This window comes from Mesoplodon bidens, assembly GCF_964165515.1.
Source record: "Mesoplodon bidens genome assembly, chromosome: Y".
In the NCBI taxonomy this organism is placed as follows: Eukaryota; Metazoa; Chordata; class Mammalia; order Artiodactyla; family Ziphiidae; genus Mesoplodon; species Mesoplodon bidens.
In genome coordinates this window covers 53,850,596-53,871,427 of record NC_138180.1, presented here as the reverse complement: position 1 = coordinate 53,871,427, position 20,832 = coordinate 53,850,596, and the positions used below count along the sequence as shown (strand labels likewise).

The 20,832-nt window shown below is 56.5% G+C and overlaps 1 protein-coding gene across 4 annotated transcripts in view; it reads right to left on the bottom strand.

Annotated features, from left to right (window-relative positions):
* Positions 1-20,832, bottom strand: part of LOC308609740 (serine/threonine-protein phosphatase 2A regulatory subunit B'' subunit beta-like) — a 56,625-nt gene that overhangs the window by 28,569 nt on the left and 7,224 nt on the right. For 3 of the 4 annotated variants that reach the window (XM_081223447.1, XM_081223450.1, XM_081223448.1), the window contains exon 2: positions 6,003-6,188. The exons of the other annotated variant lie outside the window; for it this stretch is intronic. In XM_081223447.1, coding sequence (XP_081079573.1) covers positions 6,003-6,188 — 186 coding nt within the window. The remainder of the gene's footprint in view (positions 1-6,002; positions 6,189-20,832) is intronic. 4 annotated transcript variants of the gene reach the window in all.

Here is a 20,832-nt window from a genome sequence, read left to right as displayed (position 1 = left end):
AGCAATCTACAGATTTAATGCAGTTCCTATCAAATTACCCATGACATTTTTCACAGAACTAGAACAAATAATCCTAAAATTGATATGGAACCATGAAAGACCCAGAATTGCCAAAGCAATCCTGAGGGAAAAAAACAAAGCAGGAGTCATAACCCTCCCAGACTTGACAAAATACTACAAAGCTACAGTAATCAAAATACTGTGGTACTGGCACACAAACAGACATGTAGATCAGTGGAACAGAATAGAGAGCCCAGAAATAAACCCACGCACCTATGGTCAATTAATCTTCGACAAAGGAGGCAAGAATATACAATGGAAATAAAACACTTTCTTCAACTGGTGGTGGGAAAGTTGGACAGATGCACGTAAATCAACGAAGTTAGAACACACCCTCACACCATACACAAAAATAAACTAAAAATGGCTCAAAGACTTAAATACAAGACATGACACCATAAAACTCCCAGAAGAGACATAGGCAAAACATTCTCTGACATAAACCGTACCAATGTTTTCTTAGACCAGTCTCCCGAGGCAACAGAAATAAAAACAAAAACAAATGGGACCTAATCACACTTTACAAGCTTATTTTTGCACAGCAAAGGAAACCATGAACAAAACGAAGACAACCTATGGAAGGGGAGAAAATGTTTGCAGAGGATGCAACCGACAGGGAACTGATTTCCAAAATATCCAGCCAGCTCAGCTACTCAACAACAAAAAAACACCCAATCAAAAAATGGGCGGAGAACGTAAATCGACATTTCTCCAAAGAAGACAGATGGCCAACAGGCACATGAAAAGATGCTGAACATCGCTAGTTATCAGAGAAATACAAATCAAAACTACAATGAGATACCACCTCACACTGGTCAGAAGAGCCATCATTAAAAAGCCTACAAATAACAAAGTGCTGGAGAAGGTGTGGAGAAAAGGGAAACCTCCTACACTGTTGGTGGGAACGTAAAGCTGGTGCAGCCACTACGGAAAACAGTGTGGAGGTTCCTCAGAAAACTAAAAATAGAGTTACCATATGTTCCAGCAACCCCACTCCTGGGCATATATCTGGAGAAAACTACAATTCAAAAAGATATATGCATCCCTATATTCACAGCAGCACTATTCACAACAGCCAAGACATGGAAGCAACCTAAATGTCCAGAGACAGAGGAATGGATAAAGAAGATGTGGTACATATATACACTGGAACATTACTCAGCCATAAAAAAAGAATGAAATAATGCCATTTGCAGCAACATGCATGGACCTGGAGATGATCATACTAAGTGAAGTATGTCAGACAGAGAAAAACAAGTATCATATGATAACGTAAATATATGTGGACTCTCAAAAATGATACAAATGAACTTATTTACAAAACAGAAACAGACTCACAGACATAGAGAACAGACTTTGGTTGCCAAGGGGAAGAGGGGTGGGGGAGGGATGGATTGAGAGCTTGGGATTAGCAGACGCAAACTAGTATCAGGTTGGCCAAAAGGTTTATTTGGTTTTTCTTTGTAAGATGGCTCTAGTAGCACTTAGATGTCTTTAACTTCATTCAAAACAATTTTGTTAGACTGTATGTGGCAGCTGTCATACCAGCATGCATTTAAAAAAAGACTTATCAAAATTGGTTAAATTTTTGTGTAGCCATTTTAATATTGAAGATGGGAGAAAAAAAGCAACATTTTCAGTATATTATGCTTTATTATTCCAAGAAAGGTAAAAATGCAACCGAAACGCAAAAAAACGATTTGTGCAGTGTATGGAGAAGGTGCCATGACTGATCGAACGTGTCAATAGTGGTCTGCGAAGTGTCGTGCTGGAGATTTCTCGCCGGACGATGCTCCACGCTAGGGTAGACCAGTTGAAGTTGGTAACAATCAAATCCAGACGTTAACTGAGAACAGTCAATGTTACACCACGCGGGAGACAGCCGACATACTCACAATATCCAGATCAAGTGCTGGAAATCATGTGCACCAGCTTGGTGATGTGAACCGCTTTGATGTTTGGGTTCCACTTAAGCGAAAAAAACCTTCTTGGCCATATTGCTGCATGAGACTCTCCATTGAAACATCATGAAAACGTTCCATTTTTAAAACAAATTGTGAAGGGTGATGAAAAGTGGATACTGTACAATAATGTGGAACGGAAGAGATTGTGGAGCAAGCGAAATGAACCACCACCAACCACACCAAAGGCCGGTCTTCATCCAAAGAAGGTGATGCTGTGTATATGGTGGGGTTGGAAGGGAGTCCTCTATTGTGAGCTCCTTCTGGAAAACCAAACGATTAATTCCAACAAGTGCTGCTCCCAATGAGACCAACTGAAAGTGGCACTCGATGAAAAGCGTCCAGAATCAGTCAACAGAAAACGCATAATCTTCCATCAGGATAACACAAGACCGCATGTTTCTTTGATGACCAGGCAGAAACTGTTAGAGCTTGGCTGAGAAGTTCTGATTCATCCACCGTATTCACCAGACATCACACCTTTGGATTTACATTTATTTAGGCCTTCACAAAATTCTCTTAATGGAAACAATTTCAATTCCCTGGAAGACAGTAAAAGGCACCTGGAACAGTTCTTTGCTCAAAAACATAAAAGGGGGCTTCCCTGGTGGCGCAGTGGTTGAGAGTCCGCCTGCCGATGCAGGGGACACGGGTTCGTGCCCCGGTCCGGGAAGACCCCACATGCCACGGAGCGGCTGGGCCCGTGAGCCATGGCTGCTGAGACTGCGCGTCCGGAGCCTGTGCTCCGCAACGGGAAAGGCCACAACAGTGAGAGGCCCGCATACCACACACACAAAAATAAATAAATAAATAAAATAAAAGGTTTTGGGAAGATGGAATTATGAAGTTGCCCGAAAAATGGCAAATGGTAGTGGAGCAAAAGGGTGACTACGTTGTTCAATAAAGTTCTTGGTGAAAATGAAAAATGTGTCTTTTATTTTTTACTTAAAAACCGAAGGCACATATATATACAATGGAATATTACTCAGCCATAAAAAGGAACGAAAATGGGTCATTTGTAGAGACAGGGATGGACCTAGAGACTGTCATAAAGACCGAAGTCAGAAAAAGAAAAACAAATATCGTATATTAAGGCATATTTGTGGAATCTAGAAAAACGGTACAGATAAACTGGTTTGTAAGGCAGAAATAAGAGACACAGATGTAGAGAACAAACATATGGACACCACGGTGGGGAAGCAGGCGTGAGATGAACTGGGAGATTGGGATTAACATATATACACTAAGCTGTATAAGACAGATGACTAATAAGAACCTGCTGTATAGCACAGGGAACTCCATTTCAGTGTACGGTAGACACTAACAGAACACTGTAAAACAACTCTACCCCAATTAAAAATAAGTTGTAAGTATGTGAGGTTATGGATGTGCTAACTAACATTACTGTGGTAATCATTTTGCAATAAATACATCTATCGAATCACTATGCTGTACACCTTACACTTACACAATGTTGTACGTCAATAAACTCAATAAAGCTTACACAATGTTGTATGTCAATAATCTCAATAAAGCTAGAAATAAATAAATAAGTACAAAACCCAAAACCGAAGTCACTTTTTGGCCAACCCAATATATATAGAATGGATAAACAACAAGGTCTTACTGTATAACACAGGGAACTATATTCAATATCCTGTAATAAAGCATAATGAAAAAGAATATACAAAAGAATGTGTGTACCTGTATAACTGAATCACTCTGCTGTACAGCAAAAATTAACGCAACAATGTAAAACAACTTTACTTTAATATTAAAAAAGTGGAAAAAAAAGTGAAAAAAATCACCCAGATAATGGGAGAAAATATTTGCACACTATATATACCCGATAAGGGATTCTATCTAGACCGTATAAAGAACTCTTACAATTCAACAATAAAATGACAAATACCTCAACTGAAAAAATAGTCAAAGGATCTGAAGAGACGTTTTTCCAAAGAAGACATAGAAATAGCCAATAAGCACATGAACAGAGGCTTAACATTAATCATGAAGGAAATGCAACTCCAAACCACAAGGAGGCACCGCTTCACACACACTAGGATAGGATGGTCTACAATCAAAAAGGCCACAAGTGCTGGCGAGGATGTGAATACACGGGGGCCCACACACGGCGCTGGTGGGTGGGAAAGTAAAGCGGGGCCGCTGCTTCAGAAAACAGTCTCCTAGTTCCTCAGACAGTTAAATAGTGTTACCGTCCAACCCAGCAATTCACTCCTAAGTATCTACCCAAGAGAAACGCAAACATGTCCGTCTACACAAAAACTTGTAGCACCTGAATGTTCACAGCAGCACCACTCACAAGAGCCAAAAGGTGGAACAACCCAAGTGTCCACGAAAGGATGAATGGATAAATATGTAAAGGAATATTAAAAGGAGTGAAGGGACTTCCCTGGTGGCGCAGTGGTTAAGAATCCGTCTGCCAGTGCAGGAGACGTGGGTTCGAGCCCTGGTCCGGGAAGATCCCACATGCCGCGGAGCAACGAAGCCAGTGTGCCACAACTACTGAGCCTGCAAACCTAGGGCCTGTGCTCTGCAACAACAGAAGCCGCAAGGAAGAGTAGTCCCCGCTCGCCGCAAGTAGAGAAAGCCCGCGTGCAGCAACGAATACCTAACACGGCCAAAAATAAATAAATTTATCAAAAAGGAGTGAAGCACGGGCTACAGCGTGGACGAACCTTGAACACATGATGCTCAGTGAGAGAAGCCAGACAAAGGACACACAGTGTGTGATTCCACTTAGAGGAAACGTCCAGAACAGGCAAATCCACAGAGACAGAAGGTAGATTAGTGGCTCCCTAGGGATGGGGGGAAGGGGATGGGGGGAAGGGGATGGGGGGATGACAGCCAAAGGGTATAAGGTTTCTTTCTGCGGTGATAAGAATTAACTGTAGTGATGGTTGCACAACTCTGTGAATACACTAAAAACTACTGAGTTGTATACTTTAAATGGGTGAATTGTGTGGCATGTGAATTACATCTCAAAAAAAGCTGTTAGAAAAAGAAGAGAAGGCAACTGCTGAAAACTGAAAGCAAAAGGGAGTACATGAATTTATTCAGCAAACAGAACAGGAGAACTTTTCAGAATGCACATAACGGACAGAGGATCAGCCACCAGGACTTAGAAATTTTACAGGCGGAGAGGGAGAATGAAAAAAGAGAACTCACCCCAGCAGCACCAGGGGCAAAGGAGAGGCACAAGCAACCCACTGAAGAAACCTAATGATGAATTCAGAAGCACTTTGTAAAAGCAGCCTGACCCACGGGGGACCAGGAGGTACAAACTCAAACACCCAGGAAATGCCTGCGCGCAGCTGCCAACGACACAGAGAGCTGGGGGGCTGGGTGCGCGGGAACCTCCCACGGGGGCACAACTCTGCTAGGCAACCTGGGGCATCTCATGGAGGTGAGGGTGAGGACTGTCCTCTGTCCAGCAAGCCCGCCCCCAGGGTGAGACACCAGAGGGACCACGTGGAACCCAGGTCCCTCGCCACAGGCAGACAGCCAGCCATCGGGGATGGACGAATACACCGTGGTGTGTTCCCACAACAGAGGGTGCAGCAACCAAACTTACTGGGCGTCCACACGCGGGACCCTGACACACACTGTTGGAAGGAAACACCGATATTGATCAGGGATGCGCACGGCGTGAGAACACCTGGGTTAAGTTTAAAACCCCACACACGGTGTTGCTCCATGTGGACTATGGGTCCACATGCGTCCGCCCAGAACACCACCACCCTGCACAGCAGAGACACAGAGCCCCTGGGCAGGGTCCCTCCAAGCTGCCCACACCTGGGAGGACGGCACACAGACACGCCCGAGGACAAAGCGTAGCACGAACCCCTCTGTGCCTCAGGTCGCTAAGGACCGAAGTAAGCGGGACGCAGGCGAGGTGAGCTCACGCGTGGCCACGACGCAGGGGGGCCGCGGGCCACGGCTCCGTGCGCGGACACCCACCTTGGCCACTCTGCCCATGTCCCCCATGGTGGCCCTCTCGTGCGGGAACTGGGCGAAAGTCCTCTCGATCTTGGCGATGCTGGCGTCTACGTTGACGGTGTCCTGCGGGCGGCCTCGGGGGAAGTAGAACGTGGGGATACTCAGGCTGGCGGCGGGTGGCAGGGGCTGCTCCTTCCTCGTCTGCACCTGAGAGAGAGAGCGGTGAGAGCACCTGCTGCCCGCCGGTGCGCACTGAGCAGGCGCGGGCTGGACCAGAGCGGCTGCCCCGAGCCCAGCGAACCCGACTGTGGACAGAACGCCCAGACCATCGCCGGACTGACTGCAGACACGGGAGGTGATGCGGCCCGTGGCGGAGCGCCACACACACAGCCCTGCTTCGCCCGATCCTGCCTCGGGCATGACCCCTCAGGACAAGGACAGCTGCTGAGAGAACCTGCCCTCCTGCCTCCCGGGAGGTCAAGGTCGGCACAGGCGGGCTGTCCCCTCGTTTGCATCTCGCGCCTGGAACCGCCTGTCCCCACACCGTCCTTCCCTGTGGATGGGATGTGAGGCAAGCGCCGTGGCCGGGCATGGCCCTCAGAAAGCACCGCAGCCCCGAGGGCTCGGCGTCCTGGCACAGGGAGCAGCCGGGAGCCATCCTGGAGCGCACACCGCGCCTTCCAGACGGCAGCGTCAGGATGTCTGCCTGGTGGCCGGCGGGGTGACCTGTGAGCTCAGTGCAGTCACAGGTCAGAAGCGTGCACCACGCACGCAGAGGAGGGCTGCGTTCGCCAACACCCCTGAGTAGACGGAACCAGCCAGTGGAACCACTCAGGAAGCACCTGCCGGGAGTGGATGCGCTGGGACTGGGCAGGTCTGGGGAGGCCCGGAGGGTGGCCGCACTCGGTGAGGCGTGCTGTCCCTGGACTGTGGGACACTGTCCCCCTGCATGATGTGCAGTGTCCCTCTGCACTGACCCGGGAAGGCCTCCTGGGTGCCAGAAAGAGCTGCCCCGAATCACGGCCCGTAATGCCCACGGAGACTCACGCATCCAGGCGTCCCTGACGGGCAGGGACGGGGAAGCACGGCCCGCCTCCTAGACACACCCCAGGTTCCCTGGGGACACGAGGACACACCCCGGATTCCCTGGGGACACGAGGACGCACCCCCGGGTTCCCTGCGGCTGGGGACACGAGGACGCACCCCCGGGTTCCCTGCGGCTGGGGACACGAGGACACACCCCGGGTTCCCTGCGGCTGGGGACACGAGGACACACCGTGACGCAACAGGAAGAGCCCAGGGTCCTGGTGGGAAGCGCTGGAGCAAGGGAGGAGCACCCAAGGCCTCAGGCCACGGGACCGGTGGAGGATGGGGAGTGACCAGGTGTTCCAGAGAGGGGACGGCGAGGGGTACGCCTGCCAGCGAGGTCTGGGAAACTCAGAGCACACAGGGCACTACGGACACACGGAGCCCACGGCCCCTGGGCATCCAGAGACACACGCGGAAAAGCAGATGGAAGGCAAACGCAGGAGAGGGGGCTCACAGGCAGCACTGCCCGGCCAGGGGTGGTTACATCCAGGGGGTTGGAGCGGGCAGCCAGGCCCGCACAGCCAAGAACAGGGCGCGGTGGCGGTCTGCTCACGGCGGGGTGCCCCCATCCCAGCTGCCCCGACCAGGCACACACAGCACAGCTCCACGCCCACAAGTGCCAGGGGCCCCGCCACCGGCCTGCAGCCGAGGCGCAGCACACGGCCTTCAGGAGTCACGCCGTGCACTGATGCTAACGTTGTGAGTGGACGTCACCCCTACAGCCTACGACCCAGACTGCTTCTCCACCCGCGACACAGCAGGAGACGGCAGGCACCCGCCTCGGTCACACCTCGAGACCTCCAGCAACCCCTCGGTCACATCAGGGACCTCCTGCGACCCCTCGATCACACCTCGGGACGTCCCGCGACCCCTCGGTCACACCTCGGGACCTCCTGCGACCCCTCGGTCACATCAGCGACCTCCTGCGTCCCCTAGGTCACACCTCGGGACGTTCTGCGACCCCTCGGTCACATCAGGGACCTCCCGCGTCCCCTGGGTCACACCTCGGGATGTCCCGCGACCCCTCGGTCACATTAGCAACCTCCCGCGTCCCCTGGGTCACACCTCGGCACGTCCCGTGACCCCTCGGTCACATCAGGGACCTCCCGCGTTCCCTGGGTCACACCTCGGGACGTCCCGCGATCCCTCAGTCACATCAGTGACCTCCCGCGTCCCCTGGGTCACACCTCGGGACGTCCCGCGACCCCTCGGTCACATCAGCGACCTCCCGTGTCCCCTGGGTCACACCTCGGGACGTCCCGCGACCCCTCGGTCACATCAGGGACATCTCGCGTCCCCTCGGTCACACCTCGGGACGTCCCATGTCCCGTCAGCCACATAGGGGATGTCCCGCGTCCCCTTCCGTCACATCGCGGATGCCCCATGTCTCCTGTGTTTCCTAAGGCCCCAGCTGACGAGGCAGCTGTTCGGTGCTCCATGACCTTGCACGGGGCAGTGACCTTGCACAGGGCGGTGACCTTGCACGGGGCGGTGACCATACCGAGAAGAGGTGGAGCCCTCATGAGTCAGCCGTACCAGGTCCGTGTGGCAGCCTGGGGACACTGGGCGACGAGCTCTGTGATCACCACGGGGCCAACGTAATCCTGAGGGACTGCGTGCAGACTTGGCTCAGTCCTGAGAGACGAGGGGAGAGCTGGGAGGCGCACGGAGAGGAAGGAGAGGAACAGCAGGCGGCCCTGAGGGCCGGCACGGCCACGGGCTGGGGCAGCGACAGCACGGGCATGGGGTGGGGGGACAGCAGGAAGCGGGAGGACAGGCCCCAGGGGAGCCCCTGCCCCGGGAGGGGCCGCGGGACGCCTCGGCCCACGTTCCATTCAGACTCGGCCCTGTCGGCGCCCAGGGACAGAGGCTGACCCCCTCCTCCCAGCCCTAGGACGTCCTGGCTCCGGGATTTGGTTTCGCGGCAGAGCTGCTGGGCTGTGATGCCCGCCTACGGTGGCAAAGAACAGCCGCGGGGGAAGCGAGACCCAGCGCCGGCCCTGCGGACGGAGAGATTCGAGGGTTCACGCGTCTCCTGGGGATGCCAGGCTTCACCTGGGGAAGGTTTCCCCCGGGTTCACTCCTCTGGGCGGGTTCAGTTTTCCCCAGTTTGCCTCGCCTCTGTGTGGAGGGCAGGATGGAGCGCAGGCCCCACGTCCTGGCTGTCACCTGTAGCAGCTCATGGCTCACGCCAGCGGAAAGGGCTGCTGGCTTGCACGGACGCCTCTGGCATCCTCCCCGGCACGGCGGCACTCAGCGCCGGGTGCCACCATCGCCCATCCCCGAAGCAGCCGGGCCGGCTGGTCCCAGGGCAGGTATCCCCACCTGCCAGGCCACGGCCGCAGACACACACAGACGAGGTGCCGCTCAACATGCGCTCTTTTCTCCGCTGTCAGGACGGGGATGCCGCCCTCCCCAGCCACCCGGGAAGCGGAGGGAAAGGCAGCCGCCAGGGACACGGCGGAGCCGAGCGGAGCCTCCTGAGAGCAGTGAGCTCCCCCCACGTCCCCAGCTCCACGGCGCCTGCCCCTCGGTCAGCTTGTCGACACCTCCTGGGAGAACTGGGCTCGGGCAGGAAGCGACACGCTCCCAAATGGAAGGTCTGAAGTGCAGGACGGAACGAAGGGAAAGGAACGTGGTGCCGACCTGGGTACGTCCACGCACGCGCCCTTCCCACACGTCGGTGAGAAGAATATTGTTTTACCTCCTCTTTAAAGACTCTCGGGACCACAACGTGAAACGGGAGGGGGCCGGCGGTGAAGGGCTTGAAGGTTCTGAGTTCGAGGGTGAAGATGCTGACTCTGTACCTAGAGAAACGAAGTCACTGCCTTGTAAGACGAGCAGTAAGCTAGTATTAACTACTCCGGCGAGGAAAAGATAAAAAAGAGGGAAAGGAGAGCATGAACAGAAACATAAATAAGATGTGAAAATAAATCAGAACGGATTCATAGTCCTTATAAATGAAAATGGGTGAAATGTTCCAATTAAAAAACAAAGATCAGATGGAAAAAAGAAAGAGTGACTTACAGGAAACACATGTAAGATGTAAGGACACAGAGGCTGAAAACTTTTAACAAGTGGAAAAAGATACAGCAGCCAAGAGTGACAAAAAGAAGGCTGGCATCGCCATATTCACGCCCAGATGGGGCTGAAGGTCCGGATGTGACAGAGAGAGATGGTCAGGACACCACGCTGGGCGTCCATCACGGGAAGCTCTGCCGACCCGGAGCTGACCGGTGCCCCAGCACAGCCTCGGCGCCGACCAAGCCAAGGTGCTGGGGAAATGCAGGGACGCGGCACAGAGGCAGGCCAGGCCTGCTCCCCCGGCACCCCTGACGGACCACCGGATGACGGAAAAACAAACAGCTGGGCACGGACACGGGAGATTTTTCAGTGTAATCTCTGGGCCATAAATAGAGCGCGGCCGGCACAGCTGCAGGACACGCGTTCTTTTCCAGCACACATGGCGCTGTTGGGAGCCGGCCACCTCCAGGCCCCAAACAGGCCTTAGCAGAGCCTGAGGGGACCACGGGGGCTGTTTCCTGAGCTACCGGCGGCCAGGCTGGACGTCCACAATGAAAGCAGACGTGGCACAAATACGTGTGTGTGTGTGTGTGTGTGTGTGTGTGTGAGACAGACAGACAGACAGGGAGGATTCTCAAGCAGGGCTGACGCCTCTCAGAAGCCAACACAGCAGGTGGGGCACTCGGCTCCCAGAGCAGGGCAGCTTCCCTCCCAGCGACACGCCTGACACCCGCCTCCCGGCTGTCACCCGGGCACCGGTCAAGATGACACCTGCTCGCAAAAGCTATTTCTGTCGCCGGCACGGCCACCAGCGCAGCCTGACTCATCACGATTCCAGGCAGCACGGAGACGCCCGGGGCCCCCAGAACACAGGAGGGCTGAAAACTCGGCCTCATGGGAAAGCACGGCCATCCCTGCGCAGCAGCAGGGGCCCCGGGAGGTGGGCCCGCACAAGTGCGCGCCCAGGCCAGCCTTCTCTAAACGCAGCCTCGCATGGCCAGCGCCCCCTCGGGCAGACGCACTAGCTGGGGCGGCGGAAACGACCGCGGCTCCGACTCTGCCAGGGCAGGACGCAGGGCGAGCGTGGCACAGCCCGGGGGCAGCAGCCAGCGGGCCGCCCCATCGGAGCCGAGACCCAGGGGCAGCGGCCGAGTCCGGCGGGCGGCGCAGGGACAAGGGCGGGCACAGCACCCATCAGAGTCCACCACCGGGCTGGGAGGCCGTGCAGGCCAGAGCTGCTTCTCTTCCGACCCCAGGGCCCCTCTCCACCGGCTGGCGGCAGGCTCCCCAGCTAGACCTGCCAACGGCCCGCTGGACGGACAGCAAGAGTCCAGCTGTGAAAGTTTAAAGCAGAGGCGCCAACCAAAACAAAGATGAGAACGGCTGGCCCTGCGCGTGGGTTTGTTCAAAAGTCCTCTAGCCACCACAGGAGAGGGACCGGCGTCGAGGGGCCACATGAGCCACGGAGGTTTCCAGGGGAGAAAAGGCGGCTGGAGAGCAAACTCTCAGACCCACGAAGCGATGGGCCGAGCAGGGCGGCTGCCGTGAGGGGACAGGCTGGGGCTCCACGTCCACGAGGCAGGGGCCTGAGACGTCGGCTGGGTCTGCACCCCCAGCCAGAGGACGCTGGGGCCCACAGGGCCGGAAGGCAGGGCTGGGGGCATGGATGGGACGGGGGGCAGCGTGAGGGGTCACATCTGTGGGCTCAGGGACCTGGGGGCCCACGTCCGACCCCTGGGTACTGGGAGCATGGATCAAGGGGGTACTCAGGGCCCACCCTGCGCAGCGCCGTGACCCCGTGCGGTGTCCGGAAACGGTCAGAGTCCCCAGACCAGGCTGTCACCGTGTGGAGGAGAGGTCAGGTCAACACCCAGCACTGTCCTCCAGGGGCGGCTGCGCTGTGTTCTCGGTGCCCCATGGGGCCCGTGCATCCACCTGAAGGACCCCACGGGGAAGCTGGACGGGCGTGAGCGGGACCAGGGCACAGTGACAGCGGAGGAGAGTGTGTGCAGAGCCCGAGAGTCAGTCGCCGGGGGACGGAGGGTCGGGACCCGGCTTGGACAGGGCGGGCAGCACGGCCATAGCAGGCCCGCGAGGGCTTGGGACAAGGTCTGAGGGACGTCGCGGGGCTGCTCAGAGCGCGCAAGGCGCGGGCGCCACAGGCGGGGCAGGCGGGCGGACACGGGCCGCAGGGGCAGGACAGCCTCCCACGCACGACACAGCCTCGCTGCACACCTTCCCTTGGCCCCGAGTCCAGCGCGGATGCCTCACGCTGGCAGCAGGGCCGGCACGTACGAAGCATCCCCCCAATCCCTTCACAGTCCCCCTCTGCCCACAAGGCCAACCCCACCTCCCTCAGGCCATCCTCTCCGGCCACACCCCCATCTCCACACCTTCCCCAGCTGCCCTCCGCCCCCATCATCTCCCCACGCCCCCCCAACTCCCCACGCCCTGAGGTCTGCCGACCACCCACGGCTCTGCACCGAGTCCACGCTCAAACACCAAGGGGTGAAGGAAGCCAGGAAAACTCGCCTCCCCGACACTCCCCCGATGCCCGCCCCTGAGAAGCACTCACTCCACGCAGCACGTGCAGACGTTCGTGGGAAACGTCATTGGAACACATCTGCCATAACGTGAAACTTCTTCCTCTTAAAGGCAACCGCGAATCGCGTATCCCAAAAAGTGATTCTGTAAGACGAACAGGCGTCCTGGAACAACCGGGCTTCCATGAACAGTTCTGCGTGGAGCCAGGACCCCCCATACACCAAGATCAAGTCACAGCCGCCGTGGGGGGAGGAGGAGGGCTCCCCAATCCAGGGAACACCCCGGCGCACCCTGTGTGCACCATGTGTGCGCCACACACACAAACGGTAACCAGCAAACATCACACCTCCTCTCTAGAAGATCACCCTTAGCTGATTCCACTTTAAGGTCTCCACGTTCAGATTCTAAATAGACTTTCCTTCTCCACAAGCAACAAACATACAAGCATCAGCCACTTGCAGACAGAATTTCACAAGTTGAAGGAGAGAAGTCAGACAAAAAAGTACCAGAAGCCCTGTAAAATTTGAGACATGTTCCCAGGAAAAACATCCAATTACACTACCAGCAGAAAGCAGGTCTTTTTTCCCACCCCAAACAGCCTGGTTTGATTCGATGTGATTTTTTTTTTGGCCACGCGATGACCTTTAACTCCTCGCCTGGGCGAAAATACAAGTGATGAACGTGCCAAATATCCGTAAGGCAGCAGAACCTCCAGTTGCCAAAAGATCCCAGGTGGCCATGACTTTTAAATTCCATAGTCCCCTTACACGAATTTACAAAGCACACACGAGGCACAGACACGGGGTTTGCTTCTGTGCGCGCTGAGGAGAAGCGCCGTGATGTTTACAAGCCGAGTCGTCACTGAAGCCGCGGAGAAGGCGCTCCGGCTGGTACGTGCCTGCGATAAAGCCCTTAAAACATCGCAGGCGCTCCGGCTGGTACGTGCCTGCGATAAAGCCCTTAAAACAACGCAGGCGCTCGCGGCAAGCCGCGCTCTCCTTTCCAACAGCGCTGCGCTGTTATTACCCAGGGCTCCACACGCTCCAACGACACTGGGAGGCTCGCTGCGCACCTGCGGAGGGTCAAGTCCCCAAGCCTCCTACTGCCCGAGGTCGACACCTCCCCGCCTCGCGCAAGACCCACCACGACGTTGCCCCGCGCCGCGCCCGGGGTATCCGCTGCTAGAACTCCAGGAAAGGAGATGCCGGCGGCTCCCTTCACAGCGCTTTCCCTGACAAACCGCACGGGCACACCTGCTCTCTGCGCGCACGGGCGCTATTCCAGGGGAGCCGCGCACGGGCGCAGGTGGAGCCCCCCGAGCCCAGGCAGCCCCCCACCCCAACCTCGCCAGAGCGGCGAGGAGCCCGCGGACGCAGCGGACCCGTCCGCCCGCCTGCCGCACCTGCTGGAAGGCCTTGAGCCTCTTCTTGAAGCGGGAGGGCAGCACGAAGTCGCAGCCGCGGGCCAGCGAGGCCAGCTCCTGCCGCAGGTCGGGGTCCTGGCGCAGGGACAGGTCCCGGAGCCGCATGTCGGCTCGCATGGGCCGCCGGGGCCCGGGCCGGGCGCGCTCGCGGGGCTGGAGCTGCGGCTGGCCGGGGCCGGCGGGGTCGGGGCGGTCCAGACGGCCGGGCTCAGCGCGCTCCATGCATCGCCGGCCGGCGCTCTGGGGGCCGGGCCTCGGGCGCGCGCATTCCTCAGGCGGGGCCGGGCGGGCGCACGCGGCGGCGGCGGGGACAGGGGAGGCGTGGCGGACGCGCGGCCCCTCCCGCGGCCCGGGCTGTGCTCCGCGGTGCAAGACGGAGCGCCGGACGCCGGCCCCGAGCTGGCCTGCTGCGCGCGGAGGCGGCTCTCCCGCCGAGAGCCTCCCTCAGCTCAGCCAGTAGGCAGGCCGGCAAGGGCAGCGGACCTGGAGACGCCGCCTGCCGGCTCCTGGGAGGGTGGGCCTTCTCTCCGGACAAGGGCAGCCTGTCCAGGACTAAGAGGAACCTGCTACAGAGCCCGCGGCCGGCGCCCCGGCCACGCCCGCCCGACAGCCCACGTGCGGCCCAAGAGCTGGTACTTCGGGAAAACGGCCCCAAACGAAGGGGCCACCCACCAGCCCTTCAGGAGTTGAGAAGATACACTTAACCGGCAGAGGACGCTCTGACGGCCTTTGTGTAAAACTCGGGGTTGGGGTGGAACTCGGGGTCTTATAGCTTTCGCCATGGCGTACACGGCTGTGTAGAGTATAGTGGGACGCAGACGACATAGATGGTGTGCGTGGTGTGGAATACGACACCGATGACGCATACTATCGTGTCACGTGAGCCATGAGAGCACGCGACTCAGCCCCTAACACGAGGATGAAGCAGCAGCAGAGCCAGGCCCCACCTCTGGGCGGTCTTTCCCCCCACATACCGTCTAGATCAGGCCTGCATGTCCCACCCCTGAAATCCCAGGACCCCAGGAATGCCTGTTCCGGCCAAAGCTGACCTTCCCTGCTCCCTTCCCTCTGCCCCCAGACAAAGATGTTGGGGAAATGACCCCGGGGGGTCGGAAGGCACTTCACCCACCCACCCTCCTCCTTGTCTCTCTAATGGACTTTTTTGGGTGGGCGGGAAGTTTTTGTTTTACAGAGACGCTGGGCAGAAAGTAGAGCTCCCGTGGGCTTCCCCTGCGGAGCGCAGGTTCCCTGTCACAAACACCCCGCACTGGGCGCTGCATCTGTTACAGCGATGAGCACACAGATGACCCCATACTGATGCTGCTGTGAACAGAAGTCCGCGGTCCCCCCTAGCGCGCGTCGTGGTGGTGCACGTTCCGTGGGTCTGGACAAACGCACAGAGACGTGTGTCCACCATTACAGCATCACGCAGCGCGGGGTCGCTGCCCTGGAGCCCCGGGGCCCGGCCTGTTCACATCCCTCCCCAGCACTGACTTCTTACTGTGTCCGTATCCTGTCCCAACCCTAGCTGGGGTCTGCCCGTCCCGGCGTGTCCCCTAGCCGGGATCGCAGGGGTCTGCCCGTCCCGGCGTGTCCCCTAGCCGGGACCGCAGGGCTGCAGCCTCTCAGACCCGCTTCCTCTTCCACCTGCACCATCACCCTGCCCCAAACTCCTGTTCAGGGGGCCGCCCTCTCTCCGTCCTTCCCCTCTGCCTCTTTCCCATCTCTTTACCCTATTCCGTCCTTCTCCCCATTCCTGGAACATCCTCAAAGTTTCAGAGGTTGGCTGGCGACCCCTCTGGCTCTCCGGACACACAGACAAGGGCAGTGTATGCACCACACCGTGGCCACAGAACCAGCCTAGCTGGTGTGAGACCACAGGGCCTAAGCTCTGCCCCGTCCAGACCCGGACACAACACGCAGGAAGGCCCCCAATACCACGCTCCGGGCAGGGACCAGGCTCAGGACAAACTTCTGATTTCAGGGTGTCGGCAGCGGGTCATCAGTGGCTCAGGGAGACTTCCGGGCCCAGGCGCAGCCCTGTCACTCTGCGCTACGCCTCTGCCACGAACGGCCGCACCTGCAGGTTCACTCTTGTTCCCCCTTCCCCTGCAAACCCCAGGGCAGAGGTGCTCCTCCTGTAGCTTGAAAAACTGTCCAGGTCCTCCACTGCTGGCCCCTGCTATGCAGCTCCTCCCAGGGGAAGGCAGAGCATGTGTCCTGCCCCACACCTGGGCTTGTCCCTGGGCCTGGCCCTGGCCCTGGCCAACCAGCCCACGGGATGGCCGCAGGTCCCGTGCCGGCACAGACTGGGGAACACAGACTGCCGAGAACACAGGGGCTGCTAAGCCCAGGGGTGAGTTTTCACAGCAAAGCTCGGTGCTGCTGCACTGAGCAAGAGAGACGAGCACAGGGGCAGCTGGGGCAGCACAGGAGCTGCCCGCAGGGCCTCCCGGCCACACAGACGCTGCGTGTCCAAGTCAGCTCTCAACTTTCCTGCTTTAAGTTTCTGTAGCGATGCTGGTACGCGTGCGTCAACTGCAGTGCTGAGGGTGCGTGAAACCGACACGGAGAGAGTCCCCAAGACCCCTCGCTTGTAGCTTACAATTTGGCTACAAACCAGAAATTTAACCCAAGTAGAAAAAAGGAATCTTTTACTCATTTCTCCACTTCTAGGTAAACTGGGGAAAAATCCATAGCTCCTCCAATGCTCAAAGGTAGCTCAGGAGAGAGGGAGACCGAGACCCCCAGCAACCTTCAGTAACGTTTCTGCCCCAGAGCAAGGGCTCACCTGCAGGACCCCGGACGGAGGGAGGAGGTGAGGAAACAGGCCGCAGGCCACGGGGTGGAGTGGGCCCGGCTCAGGGAGGCAGCTGATCCTGCGCAGCACTGACGGCTCCAGGCCGCTCCACAGATGGGGAACATCTGCCCCCCGTGGCCACTGCTCTGAGAGCAGCACACCCACCGAGGCAGCGTCTAGAACCACGCGGGCGCTCGGCACGTGCAGACACAGCATCACCGGCTCTCTTTCCCCTCCTTCAGCCCAGGCCTTGGTGCTCCGGAACCTGAGCCACTAGCCAGGCTGCAGACCCTGTCACGAGGAACAGAAAGAGCCACGGGGGCCAGGGGGCGGCCCCTCGCTGGCAAAACACCCGTGAAAACTCCTCTTAGCCACGCCCGGTATGGACGGCGCCCAACTCCGGCGGTGCAGACCCTGGGGCTGGCAGCAGGCCACGGGCACCCCTGAGGCCCCGGGTCTCCATGGAGGCCTGAAGTCCCCGGGACAGCAGAGAACAGCCCACCCCTGCCAACAGCACCCGCTCCGCATGTTGCTCATCCCATGATTCTCTGAGCTTGGAGCCAAATGCTGGCCAGAAAAACTAACACGTGATGGACTGTCCACAATTTAGCGTCGATTCAGATAAAATAACGATTCCCGACGATTAGCTCTGCAGCCCAGCTACAGAGTCACCTGGGCCCTGGCCCATCTCCTGCCCCAGCTCCTAAATGGCCCAGAGGCAGCCAGGCCACGTGCACACGAGATCCCCAGACGGAGGCGGCCAGAGACAAGGAAGTGCCAGCCTCCTCGTGTGGTCTGAGCGATCTCAGAAGGCTCACGGCGCTTCCCCTCTGGCGAAGGAGTTTTCTGGAAGTCTGTTCTTAAGTTTCTGGACTTATCTGACAGCGCTGACCTCTACGCTGCTCTGTGACGACAGCGTGTTGTCTGTAGGACGGAAAGGATCTGACGTTTGTTCAAACGGGCTCTGTGGTCTGGGACTCGACACCCAGGGAGGTATCTTTCAACAGTGACGGTGAAACTTCTGCTTCCAGACAAAAGAGGAACGGAAACCAGATTCACCCCCTGCCTAGATTCTATAGAGCATTTTAAGGAAAAAATGATACCGACATTGAACACTCTTACAGAAAACAGAGCAAGGAGTAACCATTCCCAGCTCCTCTTGGGAGGCCAGCATCCCCCTGACACCACGGCCAAGGACATCACACAGAAGGTGGGAGACGGGTGTCCCCCGACCACAGACACACTGATCTCACAACACGGGAGCCCTCAGAGCCCAGCAGCGTGCGAGATCATCAGCTGGGATCAGTGGATTCATCCAAGGAAGCAAGGTTGGTTAACACCCACAGATCAAGTGAGAAAACATCACGTGATCATAAAGAACTGGACAAGATTCAACACCCATTCATGTTAACAGTTCCCAACCAACTAAATATACAGGGTAGCTTCCTCAACCTGCGGAGGGCGTTATGAAAACACCTGTATCTATGTCATCCTGAGGAAGACGGGATGCTTTCTGGCTGAGCCGGGACAAATCGAGCACCTCCCCTCTCAGCGCTGCCCCCTGACCAGGCCCCGAGACCTCAGCTGAAGTGTCGGGCAGGAAGGAGAGTCCCAGGCACGCCGGCCGGGAGCGGTGACGCGGGACAGCTGTCCCTCACGCCGGCACGTCCCTGGTGCAGAGTCCTCGAGCACCTACCGACCACAGAACTGATCAGCGGGTCAGCGACTTCACAGGGTGGGGACTCAAGTGCACGGCTGTCGGAAGTCAGCACGCGGAGGTGCCGGGAAGACAGTTCCACTCCCAGCAGCAGCACAAGGAGCAAACGCCCCAGCAACTCGTCTAGGGGAGGCACCGTAAGACCTGTCCACCCAGCCAGAAACCCCGCGGACAAGGACGGGAGCCTCCATGACGGGTGACCCGCACTGCCGGGCGGCCACTGCCCCACAGGGTCTGCAGACAACGTGGCCTTGATCTAAACCTCAGCCGCCTTTTTGTGTAGAACTTGACACCATGATTCTAAACATCTACGGCAGCAAAAAGCACCCAGAAAAGCCATCCCAACAGCCGTGCACCGGGGTGGGCAGGGTGCTGGTTTCAGCTCACCAGAACGCGGGGCGGCCTGCACAGCGACCTGCAGCGCACGCACAGGTGCTCACAGGCGCAGGACAGAAGGTCCAGGAACCATCCAGACACCTGCGGACACGGGACTTCCGGCAAAGGCGCCGGCACAATTCAATGGGAAGTCATTTCAGAAAGCGACGCTGCAGCAATTGAGTAATCACGTACAAAAAAGCACGCTTCGAAACTTACCTCAGACTACACACAGAAATTAACCTGAACGAGACCATAAGTCTAAGCATAAAAGCGAAATTTGGAAAAGTTCTAGAGGAGACACAGGAGAAAACCTATCTACCCTAGGGTATGACAAAGATTGTTTAGATTATGGACTATACTTTTGGGAACATCAAATAAGCAATAAATTGGACGTCATCAAAATTAAAAACTTTTCTGCTTCAGGAAACACTAATAAGAATATAAGAGAAGGTGAAGGAGACTGAGATACAGACTTCCAGTTGCAAAATAAATGAGTCAAGGGTATAAATGTACAGTGTGGGAAACAGTAATTATGTAACATCTTTGTAGGGTGACATATCATTACTAGATTCATTGAAATGTATAGAAATGCCAAATCACTATCTTGTAGAACAAGAACATAGTTTTATAGGTCAATTATACTTCAAAACAAACACTCATAGCAAAAGAGATCAGATTCCTTACTAGAGGAAGTGCAGGTGTGAGGAGGGAATTGGATGAGGAGGTCAAAAGATACAAACTTCCAGTTAAGGGATACCTGTGTACTAGGGATGTAATGCACAACATGGTAAAAATAATTAGCACCGCTATATATGGAAGTTGTTAAGAGTAAATCCTAGGAGTTCTCATCACAGCAAAAGAAAAGGTATCTTTTTTTTATATATCTTTAATGTTGTATCTATATGAGATAACGAACTATACTTATCCTGGTCAGCATTTCACCATTACGCGAGTCTAATCATTACGCTGTACACCTTAAACTTAGGAAGTGCTGCGTGTCAACTATATCTTGATAAAAGAGGTAGAAGAAATGGAACATAAGAGAAGTCATTCACTAGGAAGACAATTTGCAGATCCTGTACGTGATAAAGGAGTTGTATCCAGCATACACACAGGACTTACCAAGTGAATAAGAAAACCAACGACCCAGTGGGGAAAATGGTAGAGGATCTGAACGGACACTTCAGCAAAAAAGCCCAACATCACCGTCACCAGGGAAACGCAGATAAAGCCGCAGAGGTGCCCCCAGAGGCCCACATTCCAGAACGGGGCAGGTCAGAGGCCTGGCGATACCCAGGGCTGGTCAGGATGGGGCAGGAACACCAACCGCGCAGCCCTTTGGAAGGCAATCTGACAGTCTCTTCAACAGCAAAATGCACATGTGCCATAAAACTCAGCGATTCCTCCTTAGGCCCGTCCCTAAGGTGAGTGCAGACATGGTCCTCACGAGGACTCACGGGCGAATGTGCTCAGCACGATACCCGTGAGCTCAAAGCCCAGGACAGGCCCAGGGTCCAGCAGACACAATGCGAGGCAGCCCCGCTCAGGGAGCAGTGCTCAGCAAGGAGATGGGGTGCAGAAGCACACGCTTGAACTCGGTGAGCTTTATGGGATGAAGGACACGAGAACGCAGCTGGTAAAAGTCCGCCTGCAGTTGCAGAGGAGACCTCGGACTGCTATGGACGTTGTTGAGAGCCCTGGCTGCCTCGGGGTGGCTAAGGCGGGAGAGGGTTTGTGCACAACTATTAACGTCCCTGGAACCCTAAATGGAAGGGCACCGCATCTCCAAAACTAAGCCATCCACTCTCAGCCAGCCAGAGGGACACTACAGCTCTGCCCTGGATGGTCTGCCGCAGCTCTGCACAGCCCGGTGACC